Consider the following 20,350-nt stretch of genomic DNA (forward strand, 5'->3'; position numbering starts at 1 on the left):
TAGTTGTACCAGTAGCGCCACCTGCGCTGAGCTTTGCATAATATGTCCTCGTCAATGGTAGACCTTTGCTCGATACCATGGCACCATGCTGAGCTGGTCGCCATTTCGGTTGACATATTGTATTCGATCTATATTCTACACTCTTTTGTACTTTACCTTTAAGTGTTAATGTTTAATGTTTGGATTTTGTGTTTGCCGAATAAATGATTTCTTTCTTTCTTTAAATCCATGGTGAGGCTATCGATCGATAACATCGATATTTTACTCGACAAGTGACAGACAGCTGACACTGACTGACACTTGAAAAATATAGAATAGGTACATACGAATTGTAGCACTTAACAAAAATACAAATAAAAACAAATTGTTTTTAATAGGTAACTGTGATTTGAGTGAAAGAGTACTTATTTTTTACTCTATATACATGTAATATAGTACATAATATTATATATATATTAAATGGGTACCTAATCAAACGTTTGATACGGCCGAAATAAAAGTTTAGTCAAAGAAAGATCCATAGAACTATTGTACATATTTGTCATTTTTGATAATTATGGATAAATCGTTAGAAGATAATTTATATCAAGCAATACTTGTTGAAGATCTCGAAGCAGTCTCATCTTTAATATCTCAAGGTAAGTAATAGTGTTCTTCTACACACCTATTTTACTGAGTTCCTATTGAACAGCGGTGGTATATTTAGGTCACTAAAATCAATAATCGTATAATTCTAAAATCTGAGATGTAAAGCATGATTTTACATTACCAAAATTCACAATAGGTTCAGTATGTTATCAGAAAGAATACCTACTCTATTTAGCTTCAAGCTAAAGAAAAACTTTTTCTAATACTAGTTAATAATTTACATATTGTAATTACATAATTGTTCTTATTATTTCAGGTGCAAATCCTAACAAAACAGCTAGTCCTGGAAAAACATGTCTTGGAGAAGCAGCTAATGTTGGTAACATAAATATTTTGAAACTACTCATTGATGCTAGCAAAACAGGTCCAAGTGCATCAACTAGACCAAGTGGAGGCAGTCGCAAGAGACTGATAAAATCACACAAAAGAAAACTAAGGCATGATGGGCAATTTGATGACAATGTTGTGAAATGCAAAAACTTAAATGACCGAACATTCAAAGACCTGTATGTTGGACAGTGCAGTGTTGGAGTCACTCACGAAACTGTAGGATCAGATAAGAACCAAGGATATTATGTTTTCATACATAGTGAAGGGTCCAGCAGTGATGAAAGTAAGATTTCTAATTTGAAATCACCTTTGAGTCCTTCAACATTGACACCTTCTCCACATGCAGAACTGGAGTGGGATGAGGAAATAGGAAATGTGGCACCAACTACTAGTGAAGATGAGACTTGGTCATCTATGTATAGGTAAGTAATTATATTCTGAAATCTTAAAACAAGATATGAGGGATTAAACTAATCACTTTTAGGGGTTCACTACCAAATGGTAAAAGCAGAACCAACCCTTATAGTTTTGTCATGCATGTCTGTCTGTTCATATGCCACAGATATTTTTTTATATAAGGTTGAAATTTGATAGGTAGGTGTATTAAATTAACAGCTACAAAATTGTGTAATATGATTTTGATTACCTGATGGATAAAAAAATTCATGCTTCAAATGAAATGTTGTGTTAATGGTTGCATTTTCTATAAAGCATATGAGTTTTTTTCCATTTAAAACTGTTTTTAAATAACTGTCAATAAAAAACCAGCTAAGAACAAGTCGGATTTGCTCATGAACGGTTCTGTAGCATATATTTAGTTACCACAAACCTATAGGGACATGGGCATGCAAAACAAGTCTTGTTGCTACATAACCCTTGGCCAGTTTATCTCAATTAGGTTTTCGGGGAAGTAGAGTGGACCCGACCGTGAGGCATACTATAGTTACTAGAAAATAAATATGGCTTTATTCAGAAACAACATAAGGCAACAGATTGATTGATATCTTGAGATTTGATTGATTGGCATTAGTCTGATCATAATTATTTATTGACCGGTGCAGGTGGTATGCTGCTATTCTAGAATGCACTGGAGCTGCAATAGCTGCAGCGTCAGTAGTGACCAATGGAATTGATCAGCAGGACATGTTCATGAGAACAGCATTGCATTATGCATCAGATCAAGGTCATGAAGGAGCAGTGCAGTTATTACTGGATGCAGGTGATTATTATTACATTACCTAGTGTTAGATATTCCACTTACCATCACTAATTAGGGGGCTTAAGCATGTCCATTTTAGTTTACATCAAAATAGTCAAAACTAGTCTAGTCCTATTGATAGTCTAGTATTCTAGTCTTGTTCCTATTAACTCATCCTATAATTTGTAATAGGTACAGAGAAAAAAATCGCTAAAAAAAATAAAATTTTCAGTAAAGGTGAACATCATGTAAAGCCCACTTGAAAGCTTGAAACTGTTGTTTTACAGGATGCAAAGTGGATGTTACGGCAGGTGATGGATTGACTCCTCTACATGTAGCTGTCATAAGAAACCACACTGGAATTGTCAAAATATTACTAGCTTCTGGGAGTCATGTTAACAATAAAACACATGAAAAAATCACACCACTTCATTTTGCAGCATCTCGGGGATATTTAGATTTGGTGAGTAAAGATAATAAAAATAGAGAATAAGTAGGTATTTAATATTAAGGATCATAAATAACTATTTGGTTTCGTATGGAAAGTATTTTTTTAAACTAAACCAACATTTTAGGCCTAAGACAATATTACACATATTTAACCTTATAGGTAAAAATTCTAGTCAATAATGGGGCATACTTAGAAGCAAGAGATACAAATGAGCGCACGGCTTTATATTTAGCAGCTGGACGAGGTCATATAGAAGTTGTCAAATACTTAATTGCTTCAGGAGCCAATGTTAATGGTGAAGAAATACATGGTAATATTTTTCCTCATATTTAACATTTCTATTTGAGTTTAGATTTCATATATTTGTAGATTTTTGTATATTCTTGAAGTCAAATATATTGAGTACTCCACAACTCTCATAAATCCACTCTCTATAATTATTAATTTATATTAATAGTCCTTATCTACAAATACTTGCCTATTTGCTAAAGCCTATTTAAAGGCCAGTATGGTTGCTAGTTACCCTTCTTTTCCGTAACTCCATTGGATATTCCATTGATGAAAAAAAAATCGAATTTTTTGTACAATTTACTTAATCAATATTTATTTACTTAAAATTTTCAGGATACACTCCATTATGTGAAGCTGTTTGGCAAAGATATGCAGATGTCGTTGAAGTTCTGCTTTTATCAGGAGCACGGATAACACATTCTCATAAACTTTTACACAATGCAATTATACAGAGACAGGTATTTTTTTATTTCAATTGAAGGCATGTTTATATTATGGTAAATTTTCTTTCACCAGAAGACTTAAATTGTCGATTTTATTTTAGATTGTTCTTTAAAATAATTAATTTTCATATTGTAGGAAGGTATTGTGAAAATGCTTGCTAATGTTGGCGGTGGAATAAATTTGCATAACGATAATGGGGACACTCCATTATTGTTGGCAGCGCGGTTGTCTCAACCCATGGTCGTAAAAGTTTTACTTGAAAAAGGTAAAAGAAATTCATTCAATTTCAAATCAAATTCATAGATTCAAATAAGCTCATTTTCAGTCATGTTTTGTTTCAAATGAAATAAGCTTATTGAATCCATCAAATATTCCAAACTATGATGCCATCAAATATTCCAAACTATGAACCCATCAAATATTCCAAACTATGAATCCATCAAATATTCCAAACTAATCAACACTCAAATTTAGTTTTGGGTTTCTGGTTTTTTTCTCAATCTGTGATTTGTTCCCATATATTTATTTATTATTCCTATGATTTAAAAAAAAAATGGTATATTTTACTTGCAGGGGCCAATATTAATGCTTGCAATAGTATAACAGGAGCCAATGCGTTACACATAGCTGTGGAAAGTATAGACTGCCCCAAGGAATTTGAAGAGTTACTAATTTGTCTATTAGAATATAGAATTGACACAAATGCTACTGCGTTGACGGGAGATACTGCTTTGAACAGGGCATTGTTGTTACATAAGTATGAAACATTTACTTAATCATATAGTCCTTAGTTGTTAAGCCTGTCATCAAAAGGTCCCAACTTCGAATTTTAAAATTTTCACAAGATGGCGGTAGTCTTAAAAGGCATATTATTATATGCAGTGACTAGAAAATAAAACATGGTACCAGTGTTAGCATTATATATAACATAAATAAAAATATTTTGTATGTATGGCAAATAGTATGTTTCTTTACAGAGATCACGCGGCTGTTCTACTAATAAGACATGGCGCCGACGTGAATGCGTGCGACCTTCATTCATGCGGTCTCGACAACTTGTCAATAGCGAGTAGGCGACAAACGCCTGACCTTGCTTCCATGCTAATCAAAGCTGGACACTGTACCACAATCCCAGAAACGTCACCTCCGATTTCTAAACCTGGTACGACAGTTAACTGGCTTCATCATGTCTCTAAAACCCCACTTGAGTTAGCCGATCTCTGTAGAATAAAAATTAGAAAGTTGTGTAAAAACAAAACTATGTATTCATATATACCACTTCTACCTTTACCAAAGAGCTTAAAAAGATTCCTTATGATGGAAGACGAGGGAATTTATTAGTATTTAGTTGATATTTGAATCAATCTATTTCTATAAAGGTATGTTTATAAAATAAAACAAATCTATCGTGAAAAATAATGCTTTTTATTTAATAAATAAAAACATCATAGTAAAAAGGTGTTTCAAGTGTAAGATATCAAATATAATTTTGGTTTCAACACCAATATTAGTGATCATCAAAAACATTGTGAATATCTTCACAACATGAATAAAATGTAACACAGTACATTACGAAATCCTAGTTGATTAAAATGAGCCAAAAATCTCATTAAGTCAAAATATATATAATATAAAACACCTTGCCTTAGAATTCGCGAGTTGTGACAACATTTCTAAAATATGTATACAAGGTGACTTTATGTATGGATCTTCTGAACGAAATGCTGTTCAGTATCATGGACTGAGCATGTAGACAAAAGTCACCCTGTATTATTATAAGTTAAACGATTTAGATGCACATAGTTATATTAATTTATATCTTAGTTCAACACATACATACATACATTTATTTTCTCCTCAGAGATTAAAATAAAAATTTAGCATAACACCATCACTTCTACTACAAATATCTGTGATACAAACTTTCGGAGTCATTCAATAGCTTTGAGAAACTCGAATATGCGCCATGTGTGGTACCTACTTCTAATTATAGCCATCAGTAGATCATTTGTTCACTAATACAGATAGAAGATGGCTGCAAGTAGATGTGTCTATCGCTCATTTCCATCGAATGTATTAGTTTATTCTGCTGTCACCATAATGAATCTGTATTTTAGAAAAAATATTTTAATTCTTCAGGATTCAGTATAGTCATCATTACCTAGTATGCTATGTATTTTAGGCGTATAATGTATTAAAATGATATGATTATCTTCCTATTTATACAAATCGGTATTTAGTGATAATGCATAAGTACCTGTTTCCTATACAGAAATTATAAAAATAAAGTCAAAAGTGCAGTGTCCTGCCATTGAGTATTTTACTATATTACCTACCCCTTATTTGACATAATTTTAAAAGTATAGGCCTTAGCAGACACAATTTACACAACTTTATGCATTAAAATCATGTCAGTTAAAAGCGTGCGAATTTTGTGCACGAAACCCTTGCGTGTATACACGTGTGTACATAACGAGCTGGTTACGACATGGACGGGCCTTTAATACCCCTTTGTAGGATTTGGAAGAAAGTGTATGTATAGTTTGGGCTACGAAATATTTGATAATTGTTATTCAAACAGACCATTCTTTCAGAATTTCCTTAAGGTTCCTTTTCTATGAATAGATAACATTAAGGTAGGTCATAATGCTTACTTATATAAAAAAGATGATATGGGCACATAAAGTCACTACTTTAAGTTATAGATTATATACTTCTATAATATGTTATTAATAAGGAATGTTTACATTCATGTCTTATTTTAAATTTTTTTGTATAAAGCAACAACAATAATGAATAAGCTACTATATAATTATAAAAAAAATATTGCACATATTAACTAATTATCATGAATTTGATTTGTTATAAATATTTACTCACCTACACACAAAATACAATTGCAAAATGTGCAAAAGCAAAGTAAGGATAACATAATAGTATTTTAGTATTTAAAATGCTTCAGTAACCAGATGGCACCGCACATCTACCTTTCCTGTCCCTAATCGCACGAAGATTAGGGTAAGTAGCTAGTAGAAAGTTTGCTAACTCCATATTTTTATTTTCCATAGCCTTGTGAAGTATTGTCCGTCCATCAACATCTTGTATGTTGACGCAAGCTCCAGCCTGTATGAGAAATTTCACAACGTCTAATTTTCCTGCAAGACAAAACTCTTATGATCAAAGGACATTTACTCTCCTGCTATTTAGATCCATGATCTTATTCATGTTAACATACTTTTCGAATAGATACAAACTAAGAGTGATATTGATGGCAGTCATTTAACTTTAGATTTTGTTTTGCAATATTTAAACCTAATTTATTATTAGTTATTAAATTCTCATTTTCTTGTTATTTAATTAACACTAGTGGTAATTGTGTTGTGTGTTAATGTAATTTAATAATTCAAATCTTTTTGCTTACAAAACAAAAGAAAAAGTATTACCAAAAGCAGAGGCTTTGTGCAATGCTGTAGCTTTTCCAGATTTTGTTTGAGCATCAATGAGTGCTCCATTCAGCAGCAAAGTTCTACAGATTTCAACATGTCCCATTCTAGCTGCATAGTGTAATGGTGTGTAACCACCATTGTCAGGGGCATTGACTGCTTCTTTGGCATCCCTTGATTTATCAATCAAATAATTTACTCTTTCTCTATCCCCATAAAAGGCTAAAATACAATATAGCAATTAAAAACATATCACAAAAGAAAAAATGATGATAAGACATAGAAGAAAAGATAAAAATTGATAAAATGATTCCACATACCTGCATACCACAAGCCCCTTTCCCAATCCATTTCAGAGACAGTCTGGCATACTGAAGAATTAGCATTTTGTGTTGTGCAGGTTGCATGGTCACAATTATTATGAGTCATTTTGATACATAAACACTAAGTAAATAATATACAGTTAAAGCTGTGATAATACAATTAGTTTTCACGTTGCATCGTCCAAGTTATTTCAGTTTCGCCAGTGCTGGAAACTATCTTGTATCCCAACCGACTTAGCGAATTGATGGCTTCTAGAACATTAGTCTTGATAGAGATTCCATTAACAACTACACCAGAGCCTGGATACTTCTTGTTTAGTGCTTTTTTTTCTTCTTGTCCTAAACCAAAGACAGAACAATCATTTGCATGCAATGAGCCTTTCACTGCAATATAAACCAGAACATCTTCTTCTACTAAAGCAGAAGATGCCAGATTGGTTTGAGAATGTTGTCCACCTTTGACATCCATTGTAACAAAAAAAGGAAAAAGTGTGTGATAAAATTAATTAAACCTCGTCGTCTTTAGTTGGATTCTGGTAGTTGCCCAAGTGCATAGCCTCCTTGTTGAAGTTTGTGTAGTTGTCTTGTTCCACAATGATTGATGGCTCTGGTTCAGAAAATTCTTTTCTCATTGTCCACATATATTCATTATAATCCTGTTTAACAGCTGTAGAACTTGAAGCGACCACTTTGTAACCCAATACCTGTAATAAGGCTGGTATTAGTCATTTTACAACTCTTGATAGGTAGGTAGGTACATTATTTTAGCACTCACCTCTAGAGCACTAAGTATAACGCACGGATGTTGAAGATATACGATAGTGGAATCGTCACAATAACCACCACATGTAAATCTTTTTAATTGCTCTATTTCAACAGCTAAAACAAGATAGATAATGAGTATTGGAAAGTAAAATATGTTTTGAAATTAGCACCTATCAGTTTTATCTAATCAGATAGGTAGGTACTATACATACGTTCAAATAAACGTAACATTTTATGCTTTGCGAGATCCTTCAACAATAGGTAATCAAGTAGCAGCTACCTTTCAAACCGGAGACCAAAACACGCCAAGGGTTTTTATGCCCATACGATGCCAGATTACCTCGAATCAAGATGTATGGCATTGAGTACGGATAATTTCACACTCTTAGAATTCTAAGAAAAATCGTACGTGGTATGAAAATATACTTAAATCTTTAAATAGTAGAGCAATAATCTACTTACAAAGACAAAACAATATTTAGGTAAGTAATGAAATTAAAATCAATCGAGAAACAAGTAGGTACATACTATAATGATCTGAGTGAGTGAGATGTTTAGTTGAAGAGAGAGAAAAACAAACCATAACCAACAACCACGGTGGAACAAAGATTTGGGATAAGAAACGGCGATGGAAAAGATGCATGGATTCCTGTCTGTCATCTTGTCTTGGATTTTGAATTGAAGGCACATTATTAACAATTTCTCACATTAAATTTAGAATCAAATTTTCAATCTTATGTAGATTGTTTTTTTCTAAATTTGGTTTTTGGCAAGAATAAAAAATTGGGAAGTAAGTGGGAGGCTTGAATATATCCGGGTAACCATCCCTCACACCGTAAACAGATAATAGCATGGAAAGGGCATATTAAGCAAGTTAGCTATTATGGCGCTATTAGGCGCCGAATATGCTACATTGTTGTGTATTTTCACAAACGAATGCATACATAATGAAAGGATTAATACTCTAAAATAAACGTTTTATCGACATAGCAAAAGGCGGCAAAGCTTTTGTGTATCTAACATACAGTGCTGTACTCTGGCGGGATAAATTTGCAGTAATACTCCCTATTACAATTATTAAATCCATGGGGAATAGTGAGTTGACCATGACCACGCTTGACAAAGACCAAAAAACCATGGATTTAATATGTACTTAAGTACAACGTACGTGTGAAACCAAATGAGTCAGAAGATTTATACCATGGATTTAGTAATGACTTCGACAGAGTACCTACTGATTTCATGATTTATACAAAGCTTGATACAAAGTGACAGATTGGCCCGGGTATACAAAGGGTACATAACAAAAGGTGTCAGCGCACTTTCTCATTTCTTCACATGTATGTAGCTGTATGTATTTTTAATTTCGCACATTGATGTGCGAAATGGTGCGTTCTACTTATGAAATATGACGGAGTCTATAGCTTTCTCAGTCTACTTTTGACAAACACATAGACATGTTGACCATAGATTTTGACCATGATGTTTAACGAACGCATGCGCAGTCTGTCAAGAAAGTAATGAAAATAAATGAGGGCGCTTAGCCATGCTTGCAACACTGAGTATTTATCAACCATTCTAGTATAGACTCAAAAACTACTGGACCGATTATGATGATGTTTGAATGAAATTGTACTGGACATTATAACCTGGAATAACACGCACTTTTTGCCGAAGTTTCAGCAGCCCCGGGGTACAGCTAATCGATTTAACATATTATACAAGAGCGTACCTATAAGTCTAGCGCAGCGAAGCATGGCGGCGCGCGGCTGGGTTAATTTGAATGGAATCGAGCGCAGCGTTTTATACTACTTAGGTACTTAGTTTTCAAATATTTAAGAAAAAATAACAATAAATTATATAATTTATTGTTTCAAACTATGTTATAAAGAAGATTTTCTTCTATTAGGTACTTATGTAAAGATATTATTATATTTAATTATGGTAGGTATATAGATATAATGGTGAAAATATCCTTTTCAATTCCCTATGTACCTATGAATTTTAATTTGTTATTATAATATGCCCAAATTACAAATTTTTCTTTGATATATTCTTTATTTTCTACTAAAGTTTGTTACTTCTTCTGATAATATCTTGAACTTCGAATACTACACTGAACGGCAAATTACGAAAACCGCTGTTCAGTTTTCTTGATAAAATGAACAAATACTCTATTGATCGAAATGTTTTCTCTGATACTATTGAGTTGTCTCAATAGTAGGTATCAGACAAATTTCCTAAAGTTGTTGATAGTTTTTAACAGGTTTTAAAATTACTGTTAACTGGCGTAAACGCTCTTTAGAAATTGATTATTTTATTGTACTTATAAACTATAGGTACCAACACAATTTTTTAAAAGACAAAATTGGAGAGCAAGTTATTAAAGTCAAGAAAAAACATATGGGAATACAGAAGGTACCTAAGTTAAGATGGGGCTTCCAAGAGCTTTTATTGTGATTGCCAACACGCCTGAACGGTTCGAGTAGAAAGTTTTTTCGTGCTCAAGCTTTTAGTTCTTGCTTTCAGTGCGATTCATTGGAATTGACTCTTTTATATTTTGTTGTTACATTTTACCTATATGCTGTATTTTACTGAAAGTATGAGGGCTGTTATTTAATAATCCGTAACTGGCCACAACATAAATAATTGACCGAGCGAGCGCAGCGAGCGAAGTCTAACATTCCACTTGGGGCAAAAATATTTTTTTTGTATGTATGTACTCTGTAACGCGATAACTTTCGAAAAATTAGTCCGATTTTGATGAAATTTAAAAGGTATATAGGATCTGCCAATGGAATTTTTAAGTTCGTAGGGCAACTATATAGGTTGAGCCGTTTTTGAAATATTCACAATTTTGTAAAAATATTGCGTTCGCGAGGTGAGTTTGTATATTTGAGGCGGGTAAGGTACCAAATGGATTTCAAAAATTCTTTCACCATTAGAAAGCTACATTATCTGAGATTGCTATCAATGAACACTTATAAAGTAATCCAAAAAAGCGCATGCATATAATATACTACAAAATATAGGTTTTTAGTACATCCATAAAAAAGTCCGTGACACTATACATCGATCTTTTATAATTAAGTAAGTACCTAACTATAAGGCATTTTATAAGTAAAAAAGATAATGTGAATTAAAAGGTGCATTTTGACAATTATTACTACACAAGCATATTAATCCTTATGGTTAAAAGTTATTTCATCAACAAGATAATTTCATGAAGATACATTTTGTCTTTTACACCACATAAATTGGATGAATAAATTCTGAAATATCGTGGAATTAAAAAATACGCCGAATTATTTTATGTAGGTAGATACCTATATATTGTTGAACACGGCACGCGCTGCCGTATGTAGGATCTGTCAATACAATTTTTAAGTTCGTGGGGCATCAAAATCGGTTAAGTCGTTTTTGAAATATTCACAATTTTTTAAAACTCCTCAAAATTTTATTGTTTTCGCGAGGTCTAAGTTCATGGTAAACAACTAGTTATATTCGAAAATGGAAATTTGGCAGTAAGTACCTAGAATGCAGTTTGTTTTATCCTACTGTCAATTGTTTTCATTGTGTAGCGCGATTTTAAATTTTGCGTATCACAAAGGATTTAACTCGCGACGATTTATTATGATTTTTAACGAGATCTAACTCAACAGTAGTGCATCGATTAACACAGTTCATATATACTTTATACAGGTTTAATGAGTTTAGCCGTGGACGTCGTTCGCTCACGGACGAAATTAAAGATGTCTCCTAAATCTGTTGTTGTACTATGAAACATCGACGCAGTGCTAGGCTGTTCAGCACTTCAGATGAAACGACTCGACATTTGAAGGGTGAAACGGTGGAATTAACAAGTCATCAGCCATATAGCCCTGATTTGGCACCAAACGCCTTCTTTTTATTTCCAAACAACAAATTCTAATTGCAAATACTTAGATTGCAAAAAGTTCTAGTATAAAACTGGTTTCATCAAATGCATAAGTGCATGGATAATGCATTTATGCAATAGCGAATATTTTGAAAAGCAATAAAACCATATTTTGTATGTACTAGTCAGTATGTAATTAATATGTAATAGTCAATAATAGGTTTTTCATTTTATTTTATTCCGGATACCCACATATACATACCTATACGTATAAAAAATAGCAGCTTATGTATTACCTATATATATTTGCTGTTTCCTGAGTAGTTTGTCATTAGTATTTAGTGATATACGCATCTGTTCTGTCATGTGATCCATTATCTATGTATAGTTGGTTGGACACTTGGCTAAGAGAAGGCCATCAATGGACAAAAGTAGTGCCGGATTTAGGGTTGCCAGAAGTCCTGATAAAGCCGGACATGGGTATGTAGGATTTTTGATTACGTGTCCAGCCAAAATAATAAACGGTGTCTGGTTTTTGTTAGGTTTTTTCACTTGAATCATAGTCACTTCACAAGCTGTTGAGCAGCTAGTATAGTATAAATGATAACGTTGACCGACCATTCTAGTACACCTTATTAAACTCTAGCCAATAGTTATTTCTGGTACAAAAACTCACCTTGGCTTCGTTAATTTTATTACCATAACGTAAATAGAAAACTTCGTAGTTTAAGTAAGCAAACTTTTTAATTCTCCGTTAGTTGTACAGAATTGTGAAAAAAATAGTGTTTTCTACGATTTACCTTTGTTCATTTAGGTATTATGAGTCGGGAATGGCCCTTAGGCCAGGAATATTGAATAAATACCTATACATATAATAGGAGTTCACTAATTTGGCTTAAAGTTCTCCACTCCTCGCAATGTATTTTTGTTTTTTTTTAAACACACGTCTAGATAGCCCCAATTTGTTCAAGTAAAGCTACCAATTGCAATTACCGGAATATATAATGTTGCTTTCATAGAAAAAAAAACTACTTATTGTACCTACATACTTCAATGAGGATTTATTTCATACCAAAGTTTAATGAGGATAGGAATTGTTAACATAAAAACCTCCATCAACTGAACGTCGATTGTAGTAAATAGGTAAGTAGGTATACTGGGTATAATAATTCATAGGTAAGTAGGTATACTGGGTATTTTTACCATATTATTCTTTTACGTAAAACGTAAAAGTACTATGGTAAAAATACTTTGTAGATATTATTCAAGGGATATATTGATTTCGTTTTGGGAAGCCAGAGGTAAGAGCTATTTTGGTAATGAAAACGAAAAAAGAAACTAAAAAAAATGTATTTATTTAATCAATAACTTATCTATGATAAGCCAATTATATACTTACATATACAGTCCGTTGACAGCGCGGCCCCGGTTATAAAAAATCAAAAGATAGGATCCTGCGAATATGAAAAAGAATAATCTAGATGAAATTAAACAACCCAATAAGAAAAAATATTTCATGTTCTATTTCGAAAATTAAACAATAAGGTAAAACGATAAATTTGTTATGAGAGTCTAATATTCTGGATTTGCTTGAGAAATGAAAGTTTTAGTATAAATACACGCTCGCGCATACACAAAAGAGAGAGAGAGAGAGAGAAAGTCATGTTTAGACCAATTTCTTTACGTGATTTGTGTTGCTGCCTATAAATCTATATATTCTAATTCCAAGATTGAATTAATTTAAAAGTAAAATTTAACTTAGGACAAAATTCGATTGTTGTTATAAAATACTTATTTTCAAGAGCTGAAGTTGAACCTTATTAATATTGATGCTATTGTACCTAATTTTGAATCGATATCTTACTTAAGAATACCTATCAGAAATTTAAATTTATTTAATACATGAATTAAGATTAATAACATACAAAAGACGGCCATATCGATATAAGCACCGTCTTTCAAGAAAAAAAATGTCATTTTTGTGGGTTCTTAGTTAATTTTTTTCCGAGATCATCATTATTCCCTAGACTGTAAACCGAAACCAATTTATGTTATCTGAGAAGACAAAACGATTCCACAAACGTCGAAAACATCAAAGTCTCTAATTATGCATCACTTGGAATGTATGTTTAATTCCTGTAATAGAACTAAGTATGTGGTGAACAAGAAGAAATTTGGCTACATGGTTTTCTAGGGCGCCGCCGTACGCTCAGTGCTACCGCAGGCAGCCCTCGATCCGGTCGCTCGCCGCACCGTCGCCGCCCTAACGTCTACGTCTTACGAAATTTAAAAGTGTTGATAGCATTCGGATAACATTTTTCGTCCTATTTCGTGTGGAAAAGTTATTTGTGTCAAAACTAGATTACATTTTATCACACATATCACAGTTTTAAAGTTTCTAATGAAGTTGCTACTAATTAATTGTTTTTGTCGAATAAATAGCAATGTTCTTCAACATTAACAACAAATAAAGGTGAGAAAGTAATATAATACTATAAAGTTATGTAAAAAGTGGAACTAACTATACATATATCTTAAATATACTTGATATTTTATGACCTAACCTTTAATAAAATCTCAGATGTCCAAAGTAAAGCAAGGGCAAAAGCGGTCATGTCATAAGTACTTCGGTATGTATGAATAGTACATACCGATTGTATGATAATTAAAGGTTCAAGTTTGAATCCTACCTAACTATTCCTGCCGAATGGTTTATGTAATGTGATATATGAATATGATGAATGGAATCTGCTCTCCACTTGATTTCAACAGCAAGAGTATAAACTATTAAAGGAAATAGAGTAGGTAACTTCATTTTTCTAAAGGCTATAAAGTTCACGTACGTTACGTTCAGTAAATTTGGAATAAAAGACCGCAAGTAATCTTAAAGAGTGTATGCTAAAACTTTAACGCTTTTAACAAACAAGTAGGTACAAAATATACGCTTGCAGCCAATCCTGGGTAGATAGAACTTTATATCCGGAATTCCAAAAGGATCTAACCTAGGTACAGCAACAAAATCCATAGTATAAAAGCGAAAATCTGTCTGTCTGCCTGTTCTGCTTTCACGACACGACTTGTAGTTAAAGAAACACGTTCAAACGATTTTTGAAAAAAATGTTACCTAGGTACAATATAACATTTTTTTTCAAAAATCGAACCCAAATAAACTGTAATGGGGGCTAAAGTTTGGGGGTAAGAGATAGTAAAGTATATCTTGATGTACGTATATAATTAATGAACGGAGAGTTGGTCAAATGTAGCTTATGGAAAGTTGGTCAAACTTATATTATACGCTCACTAATTAACACGGTCGTATTAAAAAGTATTATAATACATTCAGAAGTAGAAGATTATCAAAAATCTTCAAGCTATAAACTATAGCATTTTAGAATGAACACTGCCAAGGGCAAATTTATGAAGTTATATCTAGTTATATTAATGGATCAAATCTGGATGTGCTTTGTCTACCAACAATCGTCCCTGCAAAATTGGAGATAAAATTGTTGTCAATTTATTATAAATTGACAACAAATTTATGCTTTAGATAACTTTTGTTTTATTACACATATATTTAAAATGTGTTTAAAATCAATTGCCAATCGTATCTTCGAGAAAATATTTGTTTATGCTAAACATCATTTTTATGGTTTCCTGTGCGTTGAATTTGCTTCAGGCGTTCAACTAAAATAACTTTTTATTCAATTTGCTTTGAAAATAAAAAAAAAGCATAGAGCTATTGTAGGCATTAGATGTAGCTATTTTAAAGTCGAAGGTATATCGACTACAGCGAGTGGTATTAAATAAATTATGTATCTACGTGAAATATAATTAAATAAAAGGCCAAATCACATCAATCGATATCGCAAGTGAAAGGGAAAAAAATATTTCCACCACGTCACACCAGTGTAAGTGTGAGTGTGAGTCGGGCGTGAAATATTTTACCATTTACATTAGATATAGGTGGATTAGGTTCAAAGGTGTAAACATAGGTACCTAACTAGTGTAGGTAATTCATATCTTGAATGAAAAGTATTCATTACCTTTAAATAAATTGAACGAACATGTTTCTTACGACGTACGTCTTTCAACTTTGGATGGTCTTAATGGCCAAATAAGTTTGATACAACTTTAAAATACCTTATAGTTCAGTTATAGGGAATAAGAATATTATGTTTTTGTTATTGAGGCTAAATTACTTTTCTCCGAAGAATCCCTCGGAGAAAAGTAATATGTACTATATACTGAGTCGAGAGTCGTAATTATGTACTATATACTGTTTACTTATTTATCGTAAGATTGTTGCGTACAAAGAGTCTTTTCCATGTAGTTGGGTCTCTAACAGCTTAACGAACGACAAAATGTTTTTACTCAACTGCTCCTGTACTAATTAAGTACCTACTTAAAAGCTCAAGAGAAGTTGAAACTATTTCAGAAAATTCCTACATGTAATGATTTTTTTCTTGGCTTCACTTGTTTAGTGTGACTATTTCTAGCGATCTAATTCAATCTGTGTTGAATGCAGTCAAAACAGCTGTGTCCAGATAATAATATTCAATGTAATATAACATAAAAGCAAATGGAATACTTTAGTTACAATTGCAATCTGAGCGGAATGATAAACTGCATAATCAATGGCAGCGCATCGGAGATATCTTGCTTGCTTGTTACTTTTGATTACTTAGTTTGATACTCGTAATAAGTAATAACTCATCATACTTTTCTGATTTCGGTTTCAACAATTAAGTAAATTGATATTTCCCTAAATAAGTTTAATAATTTCATTGTATCTCTCGTGAGCTCTATTCTCAGGTGTCATCGCGTGGTCCGTGGCTAACACTGAAATTTTGATGATCTGAAGGACCGGCTGCTTTTCTGCCGTTTCTTTGAGATTGTGTCATCGTAGCTAACAATTTTTTATACAACATCCGCGGAAGGATTTGCAGTGGTCTTGTTTGAGGGTTGAAACCACGCCTCACCATTCACCTGAAAATTACCTATAAAAAGTTATTAGGCCTTTCGCGGCACGAACATTGTTTGTTCGAATAAAGCTTCATATTTATGACGTTTCTGTTGCCTTGAGCTTATCCACTGAGTGTTACTAGGTGGTTTATTTGTTCAAATTTCTTACCCCTAACCAATTCACATTTTAAATTATTTCTTCAAACTTAATTAACAAAAATGTATATTATTACTAACAGCATTTTCTTTCAGTCAACATTCTGAAAAAACGTGCTTTTCATTATCGGGTCAATATAATTTACCTATTTATAATGCTATAATATGCTACCACTTTTATTAGTGGTGACTGATTTTGTTGAGACCCATTATTTTTATAGAAATTCGTCTTTTTTAAATTAGTAAAATTCATACTATTAAAAAAATATTCTATTTCTAAAGACAGTCGCCATTCTCACGTAAGATACCATGCCACTTACCTTATCAGTCATGTCACGAATCAAGCTTCATATTAGTTGATACGTGCGTCTTGCTCGTGTTGATTGCTTTCTATTCAATTCCCATTGAATAGAAAAAAAAAAACATTATATGTAATTACATATAATGTTTTTTTGTTAATTAATAGCCCATGTAAATATTAGTTACATATTTATCATAGAATAATATCGATTTCGAACAAACATATTTGCAAAGTTTGATATGCAAACTAGTTATAATTACAACTAAAACTCGGCACTACTACCTCACCTGCTATACGCTTATCCATAAATCTTCGTCCTAAACTTTCGCATTTACAACCTTGGTTCAATCAAAGAATCTAGATTTGAGGACTCGTATTTACTATGTAGGCTGAACACTTTCCAACAACAAGTAGATACACTGCTACAGCAGATGTCCCGGCTATCGTCAGACCGCGCCAACTAGTAGGTTCCGTCCGCGTGACTGCGTCCGTGAATACAATCTCAAATTAATGACTCGTTCACAACAAATGCTGGATTATTCTCGTACGCCATTAAACCTGTTTGGTTATGATCTCATATTTAGTTTATTTTTCGCGACTGCTGAAAACGCTTACCCCGAGCGCGACTCAGTCGTTGTCACACAAATTATCTATATTATAAAGAGTAAGCGTTTGTGGTTTTGTGAGTTTGTATGTATGAGGCAAGTAATCTACTATTTTTGAAATCTCGTAGGCTCAGTAATTGAGCCTACGAGATTTCAAAAATTCTTTCACCATTAGAAAGGTACATTATCCAAGATTGCTATAGGCTATATTTTATCTCAAAATTCCCACGTGAGCGAAGCCCCGGGCAATATAACTAGTCTCATATAAATAATGTGAGTGAATTTGGTTAATTTATAGTGGTTAGGTACTTACATTACTCCTAACTAAAATAAATTAATGTAACCTGTACTTAAATTTCACTGTAGGAAAATAAGAAATTTTATGATTGTCATCTTAATAGGTAATAGAGGACCTATGTAACATTTTATGTTGCAATAATTTTGAGCATAGATCGGATTACTGAAATCTTTCAATTTAAACTTCGTTGGTTAATAGCCGGCCGGCATATTCTGAAATTGAATCACGAAAGGATAAATTTCTTTCCAATCTCATTAATTTAAAAGCTTTGTATTTTTAAAAGGGGAAAATATGAATAGATTGCATACAGACCTAGATAATAATACAAACATAAACTCATCACTAGGAATCGTACCTAAGGCCTCAATAGTCTACAGAAGTGTGCTAGGGGCTTTGCTTTCCAATACTGTTTTCCTAATCACATCGGAAAAAAGAACTCAAAGAAAGGGTAAATAGACTCAACTGTCTTGATAATACAGTCACCATTCAAAGTATATTCGTAAATTACTTGACGAATCAAATAAAGTTATATTTAAGGTACCCATTAGCAGCACATAGATATGTATTAATTTTGCATCTAAATTATGATCAATCAATTAATCGTGTATATAATGTACGAGTATAGTGTGATAAAAGTGCTCTACAACATCAAATCTACCGGATGGCTTTGTCACACTAGCTAAAGGTGGAAAATGCTCTAAAAGGATTAATTAAATTCCAACAATTTAATATCGTTCACATAACATTTTTGCGTGGGCCTAAGCTTCATTTAACCCAAATTGTATTTTTTTTCACAACGTCATACACAAACACAAAGTCAATAACTCCCTCGATATACTTCAATAAGTTGTATTATCCGTGCGTAGTGGCACCATATTATTATAGATTTTTTGATATTTGTCTTTCGGACTATTTACCGTTACGGTTTAAGTTTGGTCGAGAAATTCTACATAATTATAGATATTATGTTACGATTTGCGGAATGGTAATATTGAAAATATTTTGATTTTCCGTTGAAATATACTACTTATTTATGTATGACTTTCATAGTTCTAGCTATGAACATAGTTTCATCGGCTAGGTGGTAATGGCGGTACTAAACATACGATGTGTAGGATTCATGAATGAGTTCCCTATTTTTAAAGATCAATAAACAAACGGAGCGTTCCGTAGATTATTGCACATCTGTTGAGATTCCGCATCGAAGCACGCGCGAACGATTAGAAAAATTCAGAGAACATTAGCATCAGTTTAGATTGCTTGTAAACTTTATGTCAAAATATCCGGTGTTTGAGAATTTTTAAACTTTTTAATGAGTTTCCTGCAAACATTGGCTAATCGTTTAATCAAGAATGGAGTGCCATCATTACTAAGCATGTAGGCATTTTGTTTTCTAATAACACATGTAGGTATGTAACTAAACTAACATTATGTGCACTAGTTAATAAACATATTAGGTTTTAATAGTTAGCTACATAACAATCAAAAATCTAAATAGAGATGTAGTATCTAGGTCTTCGAAAATGTACTACAAACAAAGACTACCTTTGTACTAAATTTTTGTGATGTGACTAAATTGATGTGATGCAAACAACCTATGCTCATAAAGTAAAAACTACTGAACGAAATTCCAAATATGGATGTCAAAAATGTATGAACCTAGTTACAGGATTTTGTGATATAATGTAGCCGCCTGGCGAAATATTATTTGTAGTTGCTCTTTGTTTTGGAGTTCTTCAAAAGAAAAGGCACCCTTATCAACCGCGTCACTTAGTTTTCGCTTTGTCTATCGCTGGAGACCTTTTTATACAGAAGTAACTAAGGGATCCAGTTTCAGAAGTACTCAAGTAATCGACATGTGAATAAATCACGATTCTATTACCACAAGATGAAAATATACAGATACATAATATATGATTATTTTACCAATTACTAAGTCTTAGCCAAACAATATAATTATGCATGCCGTGTCATGTCACCTAAGTGCGTCTATCGACACAAGTTAGCACTAGTGTCCGTTCGTCGGTTACAAAGGGTATGTATAAACAACACGAGGTCCTCTAACTTCATTTAAATTCCTTACAGCCTTTCAGCATTCTCATGAGGTTGTATAAATTCATCTCATCTGCATTAAACAAATTTCACGCAATCTTGTCGAATTATTTCAAAGTGACGATGTAGATGCTATCAGTGTCTCGTCTATAGGCCAAAACAATAAACATATACATACTGCTAAGTATACTGTGTTGGAGATGTTG

The 20,350-nt window shown here is 32.8% G+C and overlaps 5 protein-coding genes across 5 annotated transcripts in view; 2 read left to right on the top strand and 3 right to left on the bottom strand.

Annotated features, from left to right (window-relative positions):
* Nucleotides 1-129: 129 nt before the first annotated feature.
* Nucleotides 130-4,778, top strand: LOC128669652 (uncharacterized protein). The gene is made up of 9 exons (XM_053744621.2): nt 130-638; nt 905-1,400; nt 2,040-2,197; nt 2,464-2,639; nt 2,787-2,937; nt 3,252-3,376; nt 3,498-3,627; nt 3,936-4,119; nt 4,340-4,778. Exons 1-9 carry the CDS (start codon nt 557-559, stop codon nt 4,701-4,703), a joined length of 1,866 nt encoding a protein of 621 aa, XP_053600596.1. The 5' UTR covers nt 130-556; the 3' UTR covers nt 4,704-4,778.
* On the bottom strand, nt 4,769-7,266 carry LOC128669692 (uncharacterized protein). Its single transcript, XM_053744722.1, has 3 exons — nt 7,126-7,266; nt 6,806-7,027; nt 4,769-6,517 (listed from the first exon to the last, which is right to left on the bottom strand). Exons 1-3 carry the CDS (start codon nt 7,232-7,234, stop codon nt 6,321-6,323), a joined length of 528 nt encoding a protein of 175 aa, XP_053600697.1. The 5' UTR covers nt 7,235-7,266; the 3' UTR covers nt 4,769-6,320.
* Nucleotides 7,267-7,288: 22 nt separating this feature from the next.
* Nucleotides 7,289-7,646, bottom strand: LOC128669701 (uncharacterized protein). The gene has a single exon (XM_053744757.2). The coding sequence runs from the start codon at nt 7,595-7,597 to the stop codon at nt 7,289-7,291; it is 309 nt and encodes a 102-aa protein (XP_053600732.1). The 5' UTR covers nt 7,598-7,646.
* LOC128669694 (uncharacterized protein) lies at nt 7,328-8,415 on the bottom strand. The gene is made up of 4 exons (XM_053744747.2): nt 8,174-8,415; nt 7,904-8,007; nt 7,641-7,832; nt 7,328-7,467 (listed from the first exon to the last, which is right to left on the bottom strand). Exons 1-4 carry the CDS (start codon nt 8,253-8,255, stop codon nt 7,444-7,446), a joined length of 402 nt encoding a protein of 133 aa, XP_053600722.1. The 5' UTR covers nt 8,256-8,415; the 3' UTR covers nt 7,328-7,443.
* Nucleotides 8,416-14,003: 5,588 nt separating this feature from the next.
* The window catches only part of LOC128669662 (muscarinic acetylcholine receptor M2-like), a 77,543-nt gene continuing 71,196 nt past the window's right edge, over nt 14,004-20,350 (top strand). The window contains exon 1 of the mRNA XM_053744631.2: nt 14,004-14,243. The gene's annotated coding sequence lies outside the window, so the exon portion shown is untranslated. The remainder of the gene's footprint in view (nt 14,244-20,350) is intronic.

The sequence above is a fragment of the Plodia interpunctella genome, chromosome 1 (assembly GCF_027563975.2).
Source record: "Plodia interpunctella isolate USDA-ARS_2022_Savannah chromosome 1, ilPloInte3.2, whole genome shotgun sequence".
Taxonomy (NCBI): domain Eukaryota; kingdom Metazoa; phylum Arthropoda; class Insecta; order Lepidoptera; family Pyralidae; genus Plodia; species Plodia interpunctella.